This window comes from Ceratotherium simum, chromosome 38 (assembly GCF_057802395.1).
Source record: "Ceratotherium simum simum isolate JZ-2026a chromosome 38, ASM5780239v1, whole genome shotgun sequence".
Lineage (NCBI taxonomy): Eukaryota > Metazoa > Chordata > Mammalia > Perissodactyla > Rhinocerotidae > Ceratotherium > Ceratotherium simum.
In genome coordinates, this window is record NC_141937.1 from 25,433,824 (window position 1) to 25,455,846 (window position 22,023).

The window sequence follows — 22,023 nt, forward strand, 5'->3', positions numbered from 1 at the left end:
GTAAATAACTTTCACTAAGTGGGAAAGGCATTTTCCTGTTCCCCAGACTTTTAGCGCCTTCTTACTTCCTTATTCCTTATTCCCTAAGCCAATCCCTATACCTAAATACCCACTTTTCACATTACAGATTGTTACAAATGGAAGAGACCTCAAATATCTCTTTTCACCCCCTTCATTTTAGAGTTAAGGACACTGAGAGCCAGGGAAATGGTGAATTACTTCAGATCTCAGAGTTGATGGGCAGATCTGTGATGAGGTCTTCTGCGTAAAGCTGATTGGTACTGCCAGAATATGTCAAGAAGGGTGGCCCATATACTAATATTAGAAAGAGAAAGAAAAAGTCAGCATGGCCTTTGGGCAGGTATGACCTGCACATTAGTGAAGTGTTCCAAATTTTACTCTCTCCCTAATGCACACATGGCTTTTCGTGGGCACTCTGTTATTGCAAGTTGCAGAATCACCTACTCAGCCCAGGGACTGGCAGCGGTCCATGGAGCACTTTGAAAGTAAAATGAAGGTTACCACCTCAGAAAGGAAATTAGGAAGCCTCAAAATACAAAGAATGAGCTCCTCAGAGCATTAAGACTAACCTCCTTAGCTTACAGCACACAGGATGCTGGATGACTGACCACTCATGTACCTTGAGCTTTGCATCCAGCCCTTTCTTCATTAGTATTTCTCAAAACAGAGAGCTTCAAGCTCCTCCAACACATGTTGTTTTATGTCTTCATGCCTTTGCTCCTGCTGTTCTTGTCGACGCAAATAATCCATAACCAATCTATCAGTCAAAATTGGAGTGAGTTTATTATGAGCCAGATCTGAGGATCATATAGCCTGGGGGAGTCCTTCCACAAAGGAATGGAGCACTCCAAAGAAGTGGGGTGTACAGAGTGGTTATATACCGTCAAAGAGCAGGCACCACATATGACTGCAATGTCCCTTCTACAATAGTTATGAGATTGCCTTGCTGGCATAGCATTTCACACAGAAATTGATGGACACAGCAGGTAGCAGGTCTGTGGTCTCCAGCAGGGCGTCACAAGGTGAACACAGCAGGCCAGCAATCAATTCCTAGCCTGGGGAGAGATGCTTATCCTTAAGGAAATGCCAATGTGGGGCACGTTACATCTTTATCTTATTGTTCTTGTCTTTGGGACATGGTAAATACTTAAAGCAGATATACAATGCTTGCTCAACAGCCACGTCAGGCGTTTTTTGGAAAAACAAGTTCAGGCCAAATTAGTTTTACACCAAATGGCTTCCTCGTATGCTCCAATATATCCTATTGCTTGTTATTTACTTATCATTCTCATAGCCTGCAACCAGCTTAGCACCCATGTGGCTGGCTAATTTTGACTCTTCCTCCAAGACTTATTAACTCAGATGAAGCCTCTTGCAGGAAGTCTTCCATGATGACCCTAGACTGCAATGACCGTCCAGTGTCTCTGTTTGTAAAGGACCTGTGCATGCTTTTGTCACACTGGGTTAAGATTATTTGTTTATGTCTGTCTCCCTCACTAGACCAAGCTTATCAAGATCAGCATCTGTGGCTTATTTTCATATTCCCAATGCTTTGTGCAGAATAGACATTCAGCAAATATTTATTGAACTGAAATATCTGAAATGTATGAGTAAGGATTTTATGAAAACTCTAAAATCCATTGAAAATTGTCTCGGTATAGCTCCAGGGAAATATGACTAGAATGCAATTCTTAGAATGCTTAAATCTGATCAACTTTGTTGTATTATTGGGTAGGAAAAATGTAACAGGAAAGAGATAATCTGTTTGGTCTCTATACAAGAGAAGCCCCATGACAATAACTTCTCAAAAACGTAAATTATCATTATCATCACCATCACCTTCTCTGGGATCTTGTTCTAGTAGTACCTTCTCTTAAATTTTCAATCTTTCCTTCTCTACTAGTTCTTTTCTGCTTAGCTTATAAATTTGCTCAAATCTTTCACATCCTTAAAAACACTTCTTCAAACCTTGTGATCTCCTCTGATTATCAGCTTTCTTCATCCCTTTTTCTCCCATCAATCTCAATCTCCTGCAATCTAACTTCTACTCCTTCCCCTGACACTGAAATTTCACCAGCTAAGTAAGATTACTGGTGACCCCCAGAATGAGTATACAGTTGATACTTCTCCTATTGACTTCTCCATAATGTTGGACCCTGCTGGTCGTCCCTTCCTTCCTGTGATTCTCACCTTCCTCGCCATCAGGCCCTCATGATTCTCCTCCTGCCTCTGGGACCACTCTCCCTCAGACATTGTGTCATTTCCTTATGTTAGTTTAGGAAGTGCTGGTGTTCCCCAAGTCCTGTCTTCCCTGGTTTTCCACTCTCACTTACACCAATGGATTCCATTCCTTGTTAGCCACCATAATCACCTGTGGCTCTTTCAAAACATAAAGAAACTTGAGAAAAGGGAAACCTTGTACACTGTTGGTGAGAATGTATGGAAACTATGTTGGTGGGAACTATGGAAAACAGTATGGAAGTTTCTATAATTTAAGAATTATAAACTTAAAAATAGAACTACCATATGATCCAGCAATCCCACTTCTGAGTATATATTCAAAGGAAATGAAAACAGGATCTCAAAGAGATATCTGCACTCCCATGTTCATTGCAGCATTGTTCACAATAACCAAGACATGGGAACAATCTAAGTGTCTATCAACAGATGAATGGATAAAGAAGATGTGACATATATACATATGAAGGAATATTATTCAGTCATGAGAAAGAAGGAAATCCTGTCATTTGAGACAACATGTATGGACCTTGAGGGCACTATGCTAAGTGAGATAAGTCAGACAGAGGCAGACAAATACTATATGATATCACTTACATGTGGAATCTCAGAAAGCCAAACTCATAGAAACAGAGAGAAGAATGGTGGTCATCAAGGGCTGGGGGTGGGGAAATGGGGAGATGCTGGTCAAAGGGTACAAACTTCCAGTTATAAGATGAATAAGTTCTGGGGATCTAATGTACAGCATGGTGACTATAATTAGAAACAATATTATATACTTGAAAGTTGCTAAGAGAATAGATCCTAAATGTTCTCACCACAAAAAAGTAATTATTTGACCTGATGGAAGTGTTAGCCACTGCTATGGTGGGAGTCATTTTGCAATGTATCAAGTCCACATGTTGTATACCTTAAGCATATACAATGTTATATGTCAGTTATATCTCAATAAAGCTGAGGGGGGAACAGACTGAACACAGCAGAGAAGTAGAACATAGGAAGTGTAGGAATGTGGGGGAAAGCAGATAAGAACCTCCCAGAGTAACTCTATGTTAGATCATAACAGAAAATCAAGGTGGAAAAGCAGGGTGGGATCACACAGAAGCCCAAACACATGTGCTGAAGGGCCCCCATTATTAATCTCTTGCCCGGTTTAGTAGCATGACTCATAAAAGTTGCCTTGCCTTGAATTTCACCTTCTTCTAGGATCTGAATTGCCACCACTAATTATAAAATGTACCTAATGTGGGCATTTTAACACTTCCCTGCTTAAAACCTTCAGTGCCTCCATATTGCTTATATCACACACGTAACTGGTAAGACGAAAACAAAATTTATCACACACCTGCATTTCTACTCTGCTTCCTTGATTGGAAGAGAAGCGGGTGCAGTTACAGCAAAGCATGACACTGGAAGGGGTATACGTAATAAAATCCCCGCTCTTAGCTTGGCATACAGGGCCATCCATCCATGTTACTACGTCCTATCTCTAACATCCTGTCCCACTGTCCACACGAGGACTTAACACTTGTTTATATCCTCCAAGCTTTTCCTTCTGACTTGAATGCTTTTCCCTTTACTTCCTTGACTGGCTATGTGGTCTTCAAACCATGAATAGGAATCCCCTCCTTTTCGAACTCTTCTCATTCTCCACCAGGATGATGACCATTCTCTCTTCTGAGCACCTCTTTGTTCTGTATGTATGACTGCTAATTACTTTTCTATCTCTCTGACTAGATTAGATGCTCCTGAAAACCAGGGCTGTCTTTTGTCGATACCTAACACGATACAGACGTAATTGGCACTCAATATTTATTGCATGATAAATGAATGAATCAATGATGGACACAACAAAATCTCTCTAATTTGAAGCAGTAGAAGAAAGACTAGTCAAAATTATAGAATATTCTCAAAGAGTACAAAAATTATAAATTGAGTGGCTTATTCAGAAGAATTATACACAAAACATTTTATGGCACTTTTAACCAGCTTTAAAAGATTATTTTCCAGGGCCGGCCCGGTGGTGTAATGGTTAAATGCGTGCGCTCCACTTCGGCAGCCCGGGGTTGGCAGGTTTGGATCACAGGCACAGACCTACGTACCGCTCATCAAGCCATGCTGTGGCAGTGACCCACATATAAAGTAGAGGAGGATAGGCACAGATGTTAGCCCAGGGCCAATCTTCCTCAGCAAAAAGAGGAGAATTGGCAACAGATGTTAGCTCAGGGCTAATCTTCCTCACTGAACAAAAAGATTATTTTCTGGAGCTGGCCCAATGGCCTAGTGGTTAAGTTCCACACATTCCACTTTGGTGGCCTGGGTTCGGATCCTGGGCATGGACCTACACCACTCGTTGGCAGCCATGCTGTGACAGCAGCTCACATACAAAATAGAGGAAGATTGGCACAGATGTTAGCTCAAGGCAAATCTTCCTCAGCAAAAAAAGATTATTTTCTTATGTTAGTTAAACATCCTCCCATCTGTCTTCTTTAAGTTTTATCAGGTTAATTTAGTTAGTAAACTTCTTTCACTCATAGTATAAAAGCGAATGTGCCCAGCCTGGGATGAATCATCATGAATTCTGATTAGCTGGTCTAGATTAAAGTCAATTTATTTATGGATTTCCCAGTGAATGACTGATTTGTCTCTTTGCTATCGTTTAGCTATAGGCTCTTAATTTTGCCTTTCAGTAGTTATTACAGAAAGAAATAAAGTTTTCATACAGGTATTTTACTGTTTTTATTTGCTTGATCACTAAAGAGTAGCTCTTTTTTGGAGAATTCTGATCATCTGTGCTACCGTTGAAGCGAATGAAGATTTGTATTTTTCATCTTTTTCTCTTTCATGTGTGTTCTATTTAGACCAGGAAATTGACATTTCAGCCCAGAAGACTTAGGCCAGATGTTAGTCCACTGGCTGGAAGATGGATTTCCTGCCCCAATAGGTGACCTCTGAAAGCAAAATAGGCTTTTTCTTAATGGATAGACTGTCCGAATGACCTCATTTCTAGAACAAGGGTCCTTTGTTAAGTGTCTCTTTGCTATTGGAATCAACATCATCTGATTTTTGAGAACATTCATTAGATAAAGAGTAGCCAGCACCTTGTTGTTTCATTTATAAGGCATAGGAAAAAATTATGCCTAGACAATTCATCTTTTGTTCCTTTAAAAATATTTGTGTTCATCTAGAGGGAAATAGTGCAGAAAATCTGGTGCCTGCTTATCCGTATTAATATTTCTTTTAGATTTCAAGACTCCTTCAGCACCAACCATAGGAATAGAGCACATTATGTGCTTCCCTAAACAGGCAATTGTTTCACTAAGCTGGACCCAGGCACTATTTAAAGAAATAGCCGTGACCCCAATGTCCTGTCACTCCAATGGCTCTCTCCATATGTAAGAAGCTCATTGAGACATTCTCATGGCGCCACCTCTTTTGATGAGTTCTTCACCAAGTTCATTTATTTATATCTTCAATTGTAGAAAATGGCTCAGAAAAACTGAGATAACTGAGCCTTTGTGTGTGTGTGTGTGTGTGTGCGCGCGTGCACACCCATGCCTCTGTGTGTGTCACAGGAAATTCAATTTCAAAGAAAGTACCCAGAAGAGGAAAATGGCTTTTAATGACTTGGGGGTGCACCGAAAGACTTACTATACATGGAAGGGAGGGGAGTCAGATTGCGTGCGAAGGAAGGTATGTTTCTGAGATTCCAAAATGATGGAATTTTATAGCTGAAGGGAAGGTTGAGAGACTTTTAAATTTTCTTTCTCTCTTTTTCTTTCTTTCTCTCTTTTTCTTTTTTTGTCTTTCCTTCCTTCCTTCTCTCTCTCTTTCTTTCTTTCATATCTCTCTCTCTCTCTCTTCTTTCTTTCTTCTTTCCTTCCTTCCTTCTTTCTTTTTCAGGAACGGGAATGGGACCATCTCTTTTTGATAGCCAGCAGGCAAATTTTACTAGTATAAAAATCTTGTTCCTTGTGATCTAAAATTTTGGCTCCTTCATGAAAGACATAGAATAGAATAAAGCAGAGCCATATAGAGAGTTAACACCAGGCAGGCCAGTGCATAGAAGACTCATGGTTCTTCCTCAAGTAATTTATATAGCAAATACGTGACTCATTAAAAAAATGAGTAGTAAAAAGGATATCACACTTTTCTTTGTTTTAATGAATCAACACATATTTTTCCCAGAATGTTTTACTTACTCATTGCCCCTTTTTTAGTTATATGCAAATGTCATTAACAATAAATTGTTTTTTTGTCGTTGTTCAACCAAAGCATTCTGGATAATACTTCGACTCTGGATAAGATTGTAACAATCTTCCCTGGTTAGGATTAACTATGTAGGCGACAATCTTTTGTCCTATGTACATAATATTATGGCACCTCAAAGAACCAAACAACAGTTTTAACTGGAGCTTTTAAATTATTTTTCACAAGTATGTTTAAGAAATAGAGACAACCAAGTAGGCATTCTCATGGGGTAATGTTTATAAAATAGACAAGATTGATGAGACAATTTGGTTGGTGGGTGATACTTCTCAGCTGTGCTTTTAAAGCCTTTTCTTGCACAACTGGGAAATATTTAACATAATCTCTGATCTCTTATTAACACATTTCTTTTTTTTTTCTGACACCCTCCTAAGCTAAAAAGATAAATAGCTCGTTCCCTCCCCATGCTTCCTTTTTTCTCCTCTAAAGTGTCAGGTTGCCCTCACATAACCTCACAGCTCTCCACAGGAGACACTGTTCTCTTCTTAATTCAGAAGTAATCTTATGGTGAGTTGAAGTCTTTTGGTTCTTCGCCTTAAGCACTGTGAATTCACTGTTGGCAGCCCACACAGAATTTTTGGCTTCTTGTCTATAAGGTGTATTACCAAATAGTTCAGAATCCTCCTATTTCAGAATTACAAATGGCTTTAGAAATTATCTAGTCTGACCCTGCTATGTAAAATGAAATCTTGGTCACGGTGCTGTTATGCCTGACAGAATAATTCCCGTGCAGGACCCTGGTGTTTACATAGTCTCAACACAGAGGGAAACCTAACTGGCTAGGCTGGGAGCTTGGCTTATCAGAGTGGAAGAAGAGATTTCAGAGAAAAGTATTTATAGCCCTGCATCCTCTCCTCGCTTATTTACCTTTTCTCCCCAGCCTGTCTTCACTTTGTTCTAATTTCTCCTTAGTTTGCTCCTAGATCTTCTCTCATCTCTCTTACTCAATACTCCGTGATGAAGAGGCTTTTAAAGAAGTAATACTTTAGCACAGCTTGGCTCACCTTTAAGGCATTTATGAAAAAAAGTTGTTTGGGATTGTCAAGGGGAAAAACATTTTAGCATTTCAGCCTTTCCTTGAAGTTAGCTCCCTGAGGCATTGTGGAATGCCCCGAGTTGGAGTGCCAGAGAGGTTGCTGACTGAAGGCAAAAATTAAAGGAGTTTATCTGTTTTCATTGCTCAATTTCAGAAGGCAGTATGGTAAGAGATAAATGGGACTCTTGATAATCTTTCAGATTTAATCTCTGCTTAATCTCATGTTCTCTGCAGAAGATGTGTTGTCTTTTAAAAACAACAAGAATTTAAATGAAGCTGAGTTCCGAAAACATGTATTATTCCTATGGATAATAAATTTTAGTTCCACTATTTATTGTCTACCCTTTAAATTTGGGGATTTCCATTCACTTATCTCATGCCAGTTTCTTTCACCAATTAATTTTTTTTTTTTTTTGAGGAAGATCAGCCCTGAGCTAACATCCATGCCAATCCTCCTCTTTTTGCTGAGGAAGATCGGCCCTAAGCTAACATCTATTGCCAATCCTCCTCCTTTTTTTCCCCCTTTTTCTCCCCAAAGCCCCAGTAGATAGTTGTGTGTCGTAGTTGCACATCCTGCTAGCTGCTGTATGTGGGACGCCGCCTCAGCATGGCCGGACAAGCGGTGCATCGGTGCGCACCAGGGATCCGAACCCGGGCTGCCAGTAACAGAGTGAGCGCACTTAACCACTAAGCCCCGGGGCCAGCCCCACTAATTAATTTTTTAAAACAATCTACTGGTATAGTTTTTCAATGTATTCTATTTTCAAACTTCACCTCTCCTCAGCAATGTGTTCCTTTTCCTTATTCGGTCATGCCCATAGTTCCAAGTGGCTCAGATTTGAGCAGATACCACAATTGCCTGGCGGGGTGGGGCTTGTTAAAATACAGATTGTTGGCCCCAGCCGTAGAGTATCTGACTCCACAGGCTTGGGGTGGGGTCAGAAATTTGCATTTCTAACAACTTCCTAGGTGATGCCAAAGCTTCTGTTTTTGGGTCCACGCTTTAAGAAGCACTGATCTAGATAAAATATTGTGAGCGATGTAGGTAGCATGGATGAAGGCAGTGGGAGTGGAGATGGAGAGAAGTGGATGAATTTGACATATATTTAGGAAGCAGAATCAACAGGGTTTATGCATGGTTTAGATGGGAGTGATGGGAAGGGATGGGAAGGAATCAAGCATGTCCTCGAGGTTGGTAGTTGAACAAATGAATGGATGTAACAGAGTACTGAAATGGGAAATGAGCAGGGTGGGAGGACTGGATCATGGTAAGAAGCCATAAATGCCAGTTAAAGTTTAAATAAAATATTTTTTAAGTGTTAAGCGCAAAGCCTGACATAGAGTAGATTTTTAGTAAATGACAGATGTTGTTATTTCTGTTATTACTACCTTTACTATCAAAACTGAGTAATCCCATGTGGTGTATATATATACAATGGAATACTATACAGCTATAAAAAAAGTCAAAATTGTCCTATTTACAACAACATGGATGGACCTTGAGGGTATTATGTTAAGTGAAATAAGCTAGACAGAGAAAGACAAACACCCTATGATTTCACTCATATGTGGAAGATAAACAAACACTAAGACAAAGAGAACAAATTAGTGGTTACCGGATGGGCAGGGGGTGGGGGGTGGGCGAAAGGGGCAAAGGGGCACATATATATGGTGATGGATAAAAATTAGACTATTGGTGGTGAGCACGATGCAGTCTATACAGAAACTGATACATAATAATGTACATCTGAAATTATACAATGTTATAAACCAACATGACCTCAATAAAATAATTGGAAAAGAAAAAAAACAAACAACCCTGAATAGTCCCAATCACCTCACCTGCCACTGGTAACCTCCCAAGTTCATTACTCAGGAGCCACATTCCAAGGAATTACTCCTCTGTGTAATCCAAGAGATTTAGGTATGAACAAGGAAATTTCCTGCCTGTGGCTGTCACCTCAAGGTATAAGTAGGTATAGGAAGGAAGAGGAGAGGGAGGAAAAGGTCCTAATTCATAGAGAGTTATTGCACATCTTCTCAGACAACCTCACAACAACCATGTTATTTTTATTTATCTATTTTCTTTTTGCTGAGGAAGATCGGCACTGAGCTAACACCTGTGCCCATCTTCCTCTATTTTGCACGTGCGCCACCACAGCACGGCTGCCGATGAGTGGTGTAGGTCCACGCCCAGGAACCAAACCTGGGCCACCGAAGCGGAGCATGCTGAACTTAAGCACTAGGCCACTAGGCAACAACCACGTTAAATAGGTGGAATTATCCCACTTCACAGATGAGATAAATAACTTGGACAACGCCTTACAGAAGCTTGAGTGAAAACTCAAACCCAGCTCTGCCCTGACCCCATTATATTTGTACTTTCCACTACCAAACTCTACCTTTACTGCCAAGCGATAGACTGGTTGCCTTTTTTAAGACCTAAATAGGCTGCAGGCAACACCCTGCAACTTCTAGCCTAGTGGCTTTTAAACTTTTGTGATCCTGACTCACAGTGAGAACCATTTTTTCACAAAGCAAGCCAGTAGTTACATTTATACATTTATGTGTGTATATATGTACATATGTGTTGCACATATATATGCAATAATATGACTAAGACTAATTTTCAAGAAATAACGCTTATTGAGATAGGCACACTATCAATATTTACTCTCAGTGAATGCATTGTGATAGTTTTCTTTTCATTCATTGCAAGGAATGTTTATCAGGACCCACAGAATTGATTGCACAATCAACTTTTGGGTGTCCACTAGACGTCTGGAATCTCCTCTTCTAGATCCCTTACTTTGCTTTGGATTCATTCACCATCATAGTAATTCCAATGAGCTGGACGAGAGAGCCCTTGATGGAAAGGGAGAAGGGGAGAGAGGATTCCTGTCTACTTTCTGGATACACATCTTTAATGGCCATCTACACTTGCCTACCTTGCAGAGTCTTGTGAGAATCAAATCAATTACAGTATAGATGGAAGGACTTTTAAAAGTAATCAAGTTGTCTGACCTTGATTCTGCTCCACGTAGTTGTGTTCACTTGGACTGATCATTGAAGTTCTCTGGAGCCCATTTCTTCTTGTGTAAAATGAGAGACTTGACCCAGACCAGTTCTGAGGCCCTTCCTCATCCTCATGGGATATAATTCTATTATAAAAAGCTCTTAGTAACCAGTACCCTATGGGCCTCTGAAATAGTATGATGGTGATCGTGATGTTGATGATTATTCTTCTATACTGCATTAAAAAGCCCCTGAAGGAATTTTTGGAGGTAAAGATTGACATGAACTCAAGGAGAACAGACTCAAATGTGGGAGAAGTAATCATGAAATTGATGAGTAAAGAGGTTCAGCTGCATTTTTTAACTGGTCAAGAAAATTATTCATGTTCTAGAAGTAGAAAAGTGACTACTCGAAATTTTATATTTATGTATAGACAGCAAATTTATAGGTATCAACATTCCCCCCCAAATATTACTTAGTCATTTCCCTATCCAATTATTAGGGAGCACCAGGAGAAGGAGCTTAAATATCTAGAATAGATGGATGTTTATAAGTGCCAAATGCTGGCTCAGGTTTAATTATATTGATATGTGTGTACATGTTGTTGCTAAAACATACCTATCTTTACACGACCCTGAAATATAAGATCACCTCTGAGGAGGCGGGTGGCAATTAGCGTGGCCTTGCCTCATCTAGGATCGGGAAATTGCAGCACGGAAAGGCTAAAAGCTTCGCTCCAGGTCATCTGATGAGGCAAGAAGACAGTCTCATGATAGGTGCTGGAGAGTTGGTCATCCGGCTCACCCACCCCCGCCCCCCTGTTTCCCTGACTCGGTGCTCCATCACTGGCCAGAAAGTATTTATGTGGAGAACGAGCTGCCTCCTGGTAGAAGCTGCTCGGTTCTTTTCTTCTTGAATTTAATCAAGTACCACATGGCTAACAAGTCGAAATTCTTAAACATACCAGTAAAATGAACTCTAAAAGGTTACTTTACTTTTTCCCATCATTTACTTATATTCATATCTTTATAGATGTAATAATAATAATAATAATTTTTTAAAAGCCCACCACTGCTTTAGCTGAATGTATTTGGATTCCCAGCATCTTAGAGCACGCATCTGGCCCTGGAAAGCACCAGGCCTGGTCGTCTTGACTCAGCATCCAGCACTCTATCCATTTCACCGTGCCTTCTTCCTACCAAGGGAAAACTTTCTCATTCTTTTTCCTTCCTTTCAAAAATATTGTCATTGAGGATTACACTTACAAATTTAACTACTTTTGCAAAAGTTTTTACAGTTTGAACTTTTCTGTAACTGCTATTCATCTGCTGGCACTGAATGGTGCTCCCAGTAATTAATGCTTTAGTAAGCGGATTTCAAGGACACGCTCCTGTCCCCTCCTTTTATGTGGGTTCAGAAGAAAAAAGCAACAACAGGAGAAGCCTCTAAAACCAGCAAGGGCTCTCTCCCTGGAGCACCTCACCTGCTTTTTTGTACTGCTCAGCCCTTGAACATAAGGACCGGTTGTGGTTTCCGAACTGTTTCACAAAGTGATGGATCACCAAATCAAATGTGACATGTATTGTCATCTCCCAGGGGAAATTCCCTAAGTGGTTTTTAAAGAAAGAATCACAAAAGGAGAAATACCTCGACAGGGCTATTTCCCTCCTAAAATAAATCCGTCATGGATCTCGTCCTTGGAAAAACACACAGGGCCCCCAGTGTGCATTGGCTAAATGGCTACGACCATAACATTGCGTTTTGCAAACGGCCTTTCCCTCTGTCCTTACTGTAAAGGAGCCATTAAAACCCAAAGCGCGTTTCCCCTAATTAGCCGAAACCCTTAAGCGATGCATGGCATTGTGGGCACCCAGGAACCAAAATGTCCCCACTCATAATACAAACGAGACAAACAATGGCTCGTGCCCAAGCTTTCACACTTGTTTTTCCAAGTCTTGGCTGACAGAGGCGGAGCTGTAATTCCTCAGATCTCTCGACTTCACCGGGGGAGGTGGGGATGGTAACGACACCACTTGTGAACTCTTTCGGCCAGAGTAGCTTAAAGATTAACTTGCTCGCGTTTCTGTGCCCAAAACCGTTTGCGCGAAGGGCGCGACTGGAAACTCGTGCAGGCGGGAGACGGCGGCGCGGCTGCTCTTTCAACAGGCGATTTGTTCTCCTGTCTGGGGCTCATTTCCATGCAAAGAGCCCGACATCAGAGCACCTTTTGTTGCTGAACGCTTTCTCGAGCATCGAGGGGAGAGAGTCATGTGGAGCTGGAAGGGCTCATTCTGAAGAGAGGGGGCCCCGGGCCTCCCCTGCGAGCGCCGGAGCGCCGCGCTCGCCCCGGCGGGGCCCTGCCCGGACGCGCTGGCAGCAGGGAGTCGCGTGCCGTAGTTCGCGGGCCCCCGTCACCGGAGGACACGCGTCCGCAGCCGCTGGCCTTGCTCCCGGGCTGCGCGAACTCCCCGCCGGAGAACTCGGTGGTGCGGACTCCGCCTTCTGCTCCCCGAGCCGGTGGGAAAGTTTCCGGAGTTGTCAGCGGCGCAGCCGGCCGCCGCCGAGAGCCCGGGCGGCCGCGAGGGGTCACCGGAGCCACCGGGGATGCGGCGCCGGGGCGCGGCGCGGTGACGCGGCGGCGGGGACCCCGCGCGCGCTGGTGCGGGCCAGGGCGCCCCGGGGACGCGGCCATGGAGGGCGCGGGAGCAGCCGGCCCGGGGCCCGAGCGCGCGCGCGAGGAGCCCGAGGAGCCCGGGGAGCCCGGGGAGCCCGGGGAGCCCGAGGCCTTCTCCCGGCTCTGGGCCGACGTGATGGGAATCCTGGTGAGTTACCTGGGGCAGGGGAGGCGCGGGAGGGCGGGTCGCGGGCCCCCGGGGCTCCCTTTGCGCTCGCCCACTTTGGCCAGCCCACCCCTCCTCGGAGTCGTCCATCTCTTAGGGGGTTAAATACGCATGGTATAGGATTTCACACCCTAATTAAAAAATAACCAACCACAGATCCCATGACAGATATTTCTTCAACGATCGGGTGTGACATTCAACAGTCTGATCTGGGACACCTGCTGAGAAGTTGGTGTGGAAAAGGCTGGAAAGAGTCCTTCGGAGAGGGGATGTAAATAAATAGTGTTTGGCTGGTGTGCTTTCGCGGTTGAATTTGGGACGAGGCTGATGTTACTGGTGTTGATCTCTTCAGCATTTGTCGTCTGACCAGGAGAGGAAGGCGACCATCTCCTTACTCAGAACCACCAAAAAGATTAGTTACTGTTTGTTTGCAGCTTTTCAGCTTGTAGAATTACAAGATATTTGTTGTCATCTGTTTGGGACTAAACACAATAGGAGTTATTTTGCTAAATCTGTATTGTCATGTATTTTGAAATGTCCGGTAGCTCGAACCGCCCATGGGTTTGGCATAATTTCTGAAAAACAGTTCTTATGGATGGAGGATAAAGCTTTAACTCGCTCAGGACTCAGTGCCTTGGGGAATTAGTAGATTTGCTTTGGTGGAGCTGTAGGTAGGCAGGTAGACTGGAATCAGGTGGGTGGGGGTTATTATAGTCAGACAACTTAATCCACATCTAAATAAAAAGTCAATTTTAGTTTAAAGATTTGGAATTGGCAGTTGTGTAGGTCATCGGAAAAGGTTCTAGGTTTACTTTGACATCTTTTAGTTTTCTAATGGAAAGAAGTGTCGTTTTTAGAAAGAAACTCTTTAGGAGTGAGGAACAGTGTACTTTTTTTTTTTTTTTTTTGGTGAGGAAGATTTGCCCTGAGCTATCATCTGTTTCCAATGCTACTTTTTTTTTTTTTTTTGCTTGAGGAAGATTAGCCCTGAGCCAACATCTGTGCCCATCTTCCTCTACTTTTTATGTGGGATGCCTCCACAGCATGGCTGATGAGTGGAGTATGTCTGCCCCGGGATCCGAACCCGCAGAATCCTAACCACTCCGCCACGGGGCGGCACACAGTGTATCATTTTTACACAGTAATTAACTCTTGGACTTGGGAGTGAGTTAGCCTGGGTCAAAACCCAGCTCTCCCATTGACTGACTATGTGACCTTGGCCGAGGTATTCAACCCCAGTAATCTTCAATTTCATCACCTGGAAAGCGAGGCAAGAAGACTTGCTTAGGTTTTCTGAGATTTAGCTAAGTTGATGGATATGATGTGCTCAGCATTCTGACATATAGTAGGTGCTCAATAAATGATAGCTTTTCTATTTTTTTCCCTGAAAATAGTTTTGTGCCTCATCTTTACAGGCATCCTCAAGTCCCAGTTATTCCATTTTCAGGTGTCCATTCGTATTTATGATTATTCCTGAACAGAGAACCAGGGAAAGTTGGTCAAAGATTTCTATCTGCTTTTCTCACTCTTTGATATTTTAAAAATGCGTATTTTAAAAAAATTTTAACCCTTCTGTTTTTCCATTTTCTGAACATTGCTTATGAATATGCGCCTTCAGTGAAATTCCAGAAAACCCAATGAACATCTTAAAGTTGTTCTTATAGATTGTTTTCTAAGTTTGTCCTGCAGGATGCTTATCTTGTTAATTCTTGCTAAATCCCTCTAAATTTTCAGCCACTAAAAAAATTGGTTGGATAACATCACACTGCATCCCTTACTAGGGCGTGGGCTGGGGAGGGGAGAGTTGGAGGGACTCACTTAAATGGAAGTGTGGGCTCAGGGTGGTTTTTTTGTGGGGGGGCGGTTGGCAGGTGGCCGTTTCTGAAGATTTGCTTCCCTTCCCTGGCAGATTCCAGCACTGCTGGGTCAGTTGTAGCGGAGCAGAGGGTTCTTTGGCTGAGTTAAAAGATAGAGTGGGGCTTGAGAAGCTCAAAGCTGTTATTCAAAGGGCAGATGCCGGAGAAAAGAAAATATGTCCTTCTTACAGAGCTAATAGTTCAGCGTGAGGCTGGAAAGAACATAAAGATTGTCCCCAACAGGTTAGGTTCATTCATGTTGTCCCATCTTTTATACAGTCGTATTGTCCTTTGGGGTAAATGTGTGCATCAGGATTGTTCCTTAGTAGAATTCAGATGAAGAAGACATTGGTTACCTCTCCTTTGTACATGCCTGTAGGAAGTCACCAGGTTAAAACGAAGGATCTTCATTCTCCGTTTAGAAAGCTGTCATCCAAGTGTTTATAAGAAACTGTATCTTTGGGGGAATACATCAAGACACCAAACTGACAGTTGACTTTGTTCTTACTGAGATAAAAGACACCCTTTCCTTTGTGTTGTATTTAAAATAGGGGATTTAGCCATCATCTATCAGCCTAGACAGGTGAAGTGACTTACCAATGGCACCTATACATTGCTAGTGACAAGGTCAGACCGCACTCCAGTTCTCTGACCGCCACCAGTCAGTAGCCTGAGGCCAGGATACTCCATAGTTCCCTGTCCCAGATCAATTTAGTAGATAGGTAATTACGTTCGATGTTTCAGGGAAAATGCAATTTGGAAGATTATTTTTCAATACTGAACTTGAGGAAGAGATTAGAGGAAGTGGGAATTATACGTCTAAAAATCACATTGAACAGATTTCAGGTACAGTGGCTACTTGATTTTTTAGATTCTTCTAAGTGTAAAAATTAAACCTCAAAGCCTATCAGGGTCAAGCTGTTTTAAGTGATTGAAAAAACTGCAGAACAGTGAGTGGCACTGGGCATCGGCCCTTGGGATTTTGTTGGTTCTAATCCAGGGAAGGGTGTTGCCTCAGAGGCACAGACCTCAGTAAATACTGGACGATTGTTTGAGTTCATTAGGACATATTTTGTATTTAAATTAATTCAGCTCTGTACAGTTCAGCACCAACTAGTTGCTGTTAGGTAACTAGTTACCTAAGTGCTAACAAAGTGCTTATTTGGAAAAGAAATAATAGTATTTATGCATGAAAATGTTTGAGCCATGCTAGAATGAATAAATGCTAATAAGGGTGTATGTAAATAGATAGAGAATTAAGAGAAAATGAGCTTATAAAAACACTATCAATTGTGAGTACCTGGAGGGAAAGGGTCTGTGTTTTACTCATTTTTTTATCTCCAGTGCCTGGGACTTGTTGGGTGCTGAGAACATGGTTTTACTGAATGGAAAAGGAAAAGAGCATGTACTTAAATGTAGGAGCCACATCAAAATACAGTTCTGTAAAGACTCACGTACTGGCTATAATGGGGTGCATTTATGAAGACATTCATAAATTCTGCTCATCCTGAAGCTACCACTTGGGCATTTTCGTATGCAAACAAAAATCCTGGCACTTCCACTGGAAGTGGCGATGGCAAATTGCGAAATGTTTGTAAACCCTGACCAATTAAACTTCGGCCTTCTTGTGTAAAGTGCTATTCTGTTCTCTGACTCTGCAGCATGTGGTCTGCCTGGGGTTTCAAAGCATGTCACCGTTCGTGATGACATGCCTCAACTTCTACTGAGAAGTGAAAAACGAGTTAGAGTCCTGTGAATTTGACTCTTATCTTTACTCCTCGGCTACAGACAAAACAGCTCTTTTTTTTCCGGTGGTGGAGGGTCGTTGTTTTTAAGAGTAGGAATTGCTAATGTTGTTAGATATAGTTAGATGTGGGAGATCATTTTTTTCAGCACTAATTATCCATTTGGTAAATTGTGATGGTTCTTAATTTTTCCTCTAGGATTTGAGGGCGTCTTAAAGCACAGCCAGACTTTTAAAGCTATTTGTTCACCGGCAAGGGAGGGAGAGGGAGTAAGTGCCTATTGTTTGCAGGATCCTGCAAGACGCACCTCCCCCAAACCTTAAATTTCCTCTGTTCCTACAATTTACACCCATTTCCTAGCAAAGCTTAGAAAATATGCATTGTATAGAGATACTCTAGACTTTCCTCTATTCTGATTCCTTTGCAAGCTACAGAAAAGTTTGTGGTAGGTTTTAGTCCACAAAACTGTTGTTCATATTGTCTTGCTGTTTACTGAAGTCCTTTTTTTTTAAAAAAGAACAAGATCCTCCTTGGCTTTGTAGTTTTAGGCAAAGTATGGGGGAGGGGAAATGCCAGCTTGATCTCTAGGGGGCTTTTAAAATGCAAACTCTTTTGAAAGCGAGAATTTCCATATTCCTTGGGTGGGGACTTAACGTTTTCCCATCAGCTAATGACTGAATTAATTTTAGGTCTTGGCATTTGAGTCAGCCCCAGTTGCAGATATTCTGACTCCATCTTAATTTTCAAGTTCCAGTCGGCCAACCGAGAGCCTTATGGCTTTATACGTGGAGAGGTTGCTGGATGCTGTAGTGGGAGGGACTGAAGAGATGGTGGAAATGAGCCTTCCATTCCCTCTTTAGAGAGGAGGAAGGGAAGGGCTCAAGGAAGCAGAGTTGGGACCAGCACTCGGGCCTCCTGAGTTTTAATTCTTTGCCAGAGACAAAGTTAAGTCTCTGGTAATTCTGGCTGGGGTCGCTAACTCTTTTGCCATCAGAAGAGACCCCTGCGCTAAAGTGGTGGGCTTGTTGCTCCTCGTCGTCCTCCGTTCTGCCTTCATTTGCATTCTCTACCTGTAAGCCTCCCTCTTCCACCTGGCTTATTACTGACATCCTTGTTTTTCATCGTTTTACTCCAACTTCTGATGACAGAGCAGCTACACGGGGAGGGGAAGGAGGCCGTGCTCACAAGGGCTGAGTTCCCGTGCTGTGCTGGGCACTTCCCATACTTACTTACCTTTCTTGGTCCTCTTGTTGTGACCAGGGAGAATGTTTGTCACCCTTTTCCAGTGGAGAGGTGTACAAGCATGTTCTGAATCAATAAACAGAGGAGCTGGGATCTGGATCATGTTATTTCCCTGAAATTAGCTCCTAGTTGCAGTTTTATAGTTCATTCTTTCGTATATTTCTTGAGACATTTATTGGTTGTGAATCTTTTTGTTTAAGCTGTTGAGCCTAAGTATTAGTGACACATGCCCCTGGCTTCCAGAAAGGGGTAGTTTTACAGCAGCAGCCCCACCCTCCCTCTCGGAAATGCCCCGTCCCACAGTGCGGTGGGCAGAGTACCCTAAGGTGGCAGAGCAGTGCGCACAGGGAGCAAGGGAGGCCAGTTCCCAGAAATGCCACTGTTGTAGGGCGCTGCCAGTAAGTAGGTCTTCCCAGAGAGGCATTTGTCAGTGAGGGTTAAGGAGAAAGATGGAGGAAGGGCCTTCTGGGCAGAGCCCAGCAGAACAAAGATGGGAGAGCACAGAGCACTGAGGCGGGCACCAGGTCATGAGGGCTGAGGTAGCTGGAATCATTCTGTAGGCTCCAATGAGAAGCCGTTGAAGAATTTTAAACTGCTATGTGACATGATCACTTCTGTGTTTTAGGAAAGTAACTTTTGGGGCCGGCCCTGTGGCGCAGTGGTTAAGTCCAGTGCACTCTGCTTCAGTGGCCCGAGTTCGTAGGATCGGATCCTGGGCACGGACCTACACCACCCGTCATGCTGTGGAGGAGTTCCACATACAAAATAGAGGAAGATTGGCACAGATGTTAGCTCAGGGCTAATCTTCCTCAAGGAAAAAAAAAAAAAGAGGACCATTGGCAACAGATGTTAGCTCAGAGCGAATCTTCCTCATCAAAAAAAAAAAGAAAGAAAAATATTGTGGGTGATGAGTTGGCGATAAATTTGGAAGATTTTTTTAGTGATCCAGGCAAGAGAAGATGAGAGCCTGGACTATAAGTTTATGAAACATCAGTTATCTGTCATCTGGCTTCCATTAGTCCCAATATTTTACAGAGTATCTACAAGTACTGAAGGATTGCTCTATGCTGCTTTTTTTGGTAATTCCTTTAAGCTTATGGGCAGACTGGGTTAATGCAAGAGATTTTTAGAAATGTTGTAGTCTTTGTGATTTTTTTCATTCTAAAGAAAAAATATCTATCTAGACCATATATATGTACACAGATCTGTTTACCTATCTGTCTATACTGCAGTGAATGATGTGGTTCCTTAAAGAGGGGAATTATTATTTATAATAATATGCATATAGTGCTATAGCTAAATGATCTTTAATTCCATCTTTTAACAGCTAAAGGACGGAGGACAGTGAAGTAGAGGGAAATATTCAGTCCTGTAGATGGATTAACAAGCAAACCTGTAGCTCAAATTTACAAAGGATGTAAGAGGAAAACCCGTCACTAGTAGTTTATCTAATGTGTTCTTTTTAAGAGTGTTCTCTGCTTCAGCCTGAGCCATCATAATCCCGCTGTGATATATAATGTGTTTACCTATGGTTTACACACATTCTTAGCATACAGTAGAAATAAAATTGTTCTCAAAATAGTGAATTTAAATGGATGAGGCTAAGGCTCTAAGAATTAACTATACCATTTAATACCAGTGAGTATAGCCTAAGACTAAGACTATAAGAATTAACCAAACCTTCAGACTAATTTTGAGGAAAAATGTATTTTTGTGACCACTTGGATTTGTCATTTTTCCGTGGTAGGCTCATTTATTTATTAATTTACTTTTGGTAATGAGACCTGAAAATGCTGGGTCTGTTTCTCATGAGCTTTGCTCCTAGCCAGCTGTCTAGTGTTCCTCTTTTGTTCCATAATATGTTTCACTGGGTAGCATTAATTCTTTATGAGAGCAGACCTTCACAGCGATAACCTGTTTTGTATTTTTTCTCGTACTTCAAGTCGTGTAACAGAGACGACTCCAGCACGGGGACTGGGCACCCAGGCAGTGTGGTATCTGTGAGACTCAGAAGACAAAAGCTTGATAATGAGATGGTTTTTCCTCTCTGTAATCGGCATTCTTTCCTTTCTGAAGGGATCTCCTATTGTCTTTTACCTTTTTAAGAAGATTGGTGGAAACGTGACTACGTCTGTGTTTATAATGGGTGCTCTTTAGACCATTGTTCTCTGTGTCCATGGAGATCCATTACAGCTCTCCTTGGGGTCTGTGATGCAGCGTCGATTCATGGCTGGTTTTGGTGCTTCATCCATTGATGGTTTGGTTTTATAGCCGGTAGTGAGTGAGGAAGGTCCGGGGTGTCTCCCCATGAGTCTCTACCTGGTGGTGGCTTCATTCTCTTTCCTGGCATGCAGATAATAGTGGAATTAAAAGTGAAGGAAAAATAAATGCATATAATTATAATTTTAACTAAAAATGCCATTGAACAGGGGGCCGGCCCAGTGGCCTAGCGGTTACGTTTGCGTGCTCCACTTTGGCAGCCCGGGGTTCGCGGGTTGGGATTGTGGGTGCTGACCTACACACCCGCTTGTCAAGCAGTGCTGAGGCTGCGTCGCATGTGTAAAATAGAGGAAGATGGGCGTGGAAATTAGCTCAGGGCCAATCTTCCTCAGCAAAAAGAGGAGGATTGGCAACGGACATTAGCTCAGTGCTAATCTTCCTCAAAAGAAAAGAGTATTTCAATATTAAGTTATTTGTAGAAGAAAGGACTATCCTAGTTTAAGAACAGGTATCTTTCCTATAGGCTTACAGCCATTTTCAGAGGATTTTAAAGACCTTACTTATAAAATCAGCCATTAACTATTTTGCAAATGTCCTTATTTGGAAATGCCCAGGGTTAAAAATTCTTTTTAAATGAAAACAACAGTAAGATACCCCTACACACCTATAACAATATTCAAAATCTGGAACACTGATAACACCAAATGCTGGTGAGGATGTGGAGCAACAGGAACTCTTTTATTGCTGGTGGGAATGCAAAATGGCACAGCCACTTTGGAAGACAGTTTGGCTATTTCTTACAAAACTAAACATCCTCTTACTATACTCAGCAATCATGCTCTTTGGTATTTACCCAAGGGAGTTGAAAACTTACGTCCGCACAAAAACCTGCACACAGATGTTTATAGCAGCTTTATTCATAATTGCCAAAACTTGGAAGCCACAAGATGTCCTTCAGTAGGTGAATAGATAAACTGTGGTACATCCAGACAATGGAGTATTATTCAGCGCTAACAAGAAATGAGCTATCAAGCCATCAAAAGGCTTGATGGAGGAACCTTAAATGCATATGACTAAGTGAAAGAAGCCAATCTGAAAAGGTTTCTGATGCTGTCTATGTGACGTTCTGAAAAAGGCAAAACTACGGAGACACCGTGAAAAGATCAGTGGTTACTAGGGGTTGAGGGGATGAATAGGTGGAACATGGAGGATTTTTATAATGGTAGATACATGTCATTATAAATTTGCCCAAGTCCATAGAATGTACAACACCAAGAGTGAAGTGTAATACAAACTTTGAACTTTGGGTGATTAAGATGTGTCAATGTAGGTTCATCATTTGCAACAAATGTACCACTCAGGTGGACATGATGTGTTTTTTTCAACACCACCGAGCAATCCTCCAATTCTCAGCGGACACTGACCCAGTGTCCTACAAATTTAACTCACTTCTGACACTGTTCACCTGGAGATAGTTCAGATCCCACAGGTTAAGGGCTTAGTCCCAAAAGACTGCCCCTGCTCAGATGCCAATCGCAAGT

General features: G+C 42.2%; 1 protein-coding gene and 1 pseudogene across 1 annotated transcript in view; both read left to right on the forward strand.

Annotated features, from left to right (window-relative positions):
• The first annotated feature begins 301 nt into the window (after nucleotides 1–301).
• Nucleotides 302–398, forward strand: LOC147912268 (U6 spliceosomal RNA; annotated as a pseudogene).
• Nucleotides 399–12,583: 12,185 nt separating this feature from the next.
• Nucleotides 12,584–22,023, forward strand: part of SASH1 (SAM and SH3 domain containing 1) — a 180,441-nt gene continuing 171,001 nt past the window's right edge. Inside the window, exon 1 of the mRNA XM_087425207.1 lies at nucleotides 12,584–13,401. Within this exon, the coding sequence (XP_087281333.1) occupies nucleotides 13,270–13,401 (132 nt within the window). The 5' untranslated portion in view covers nucleotides 12,584–13,269. The remainder of the gene's footprint in view (nucleotides 13,402–22,023) is intronic.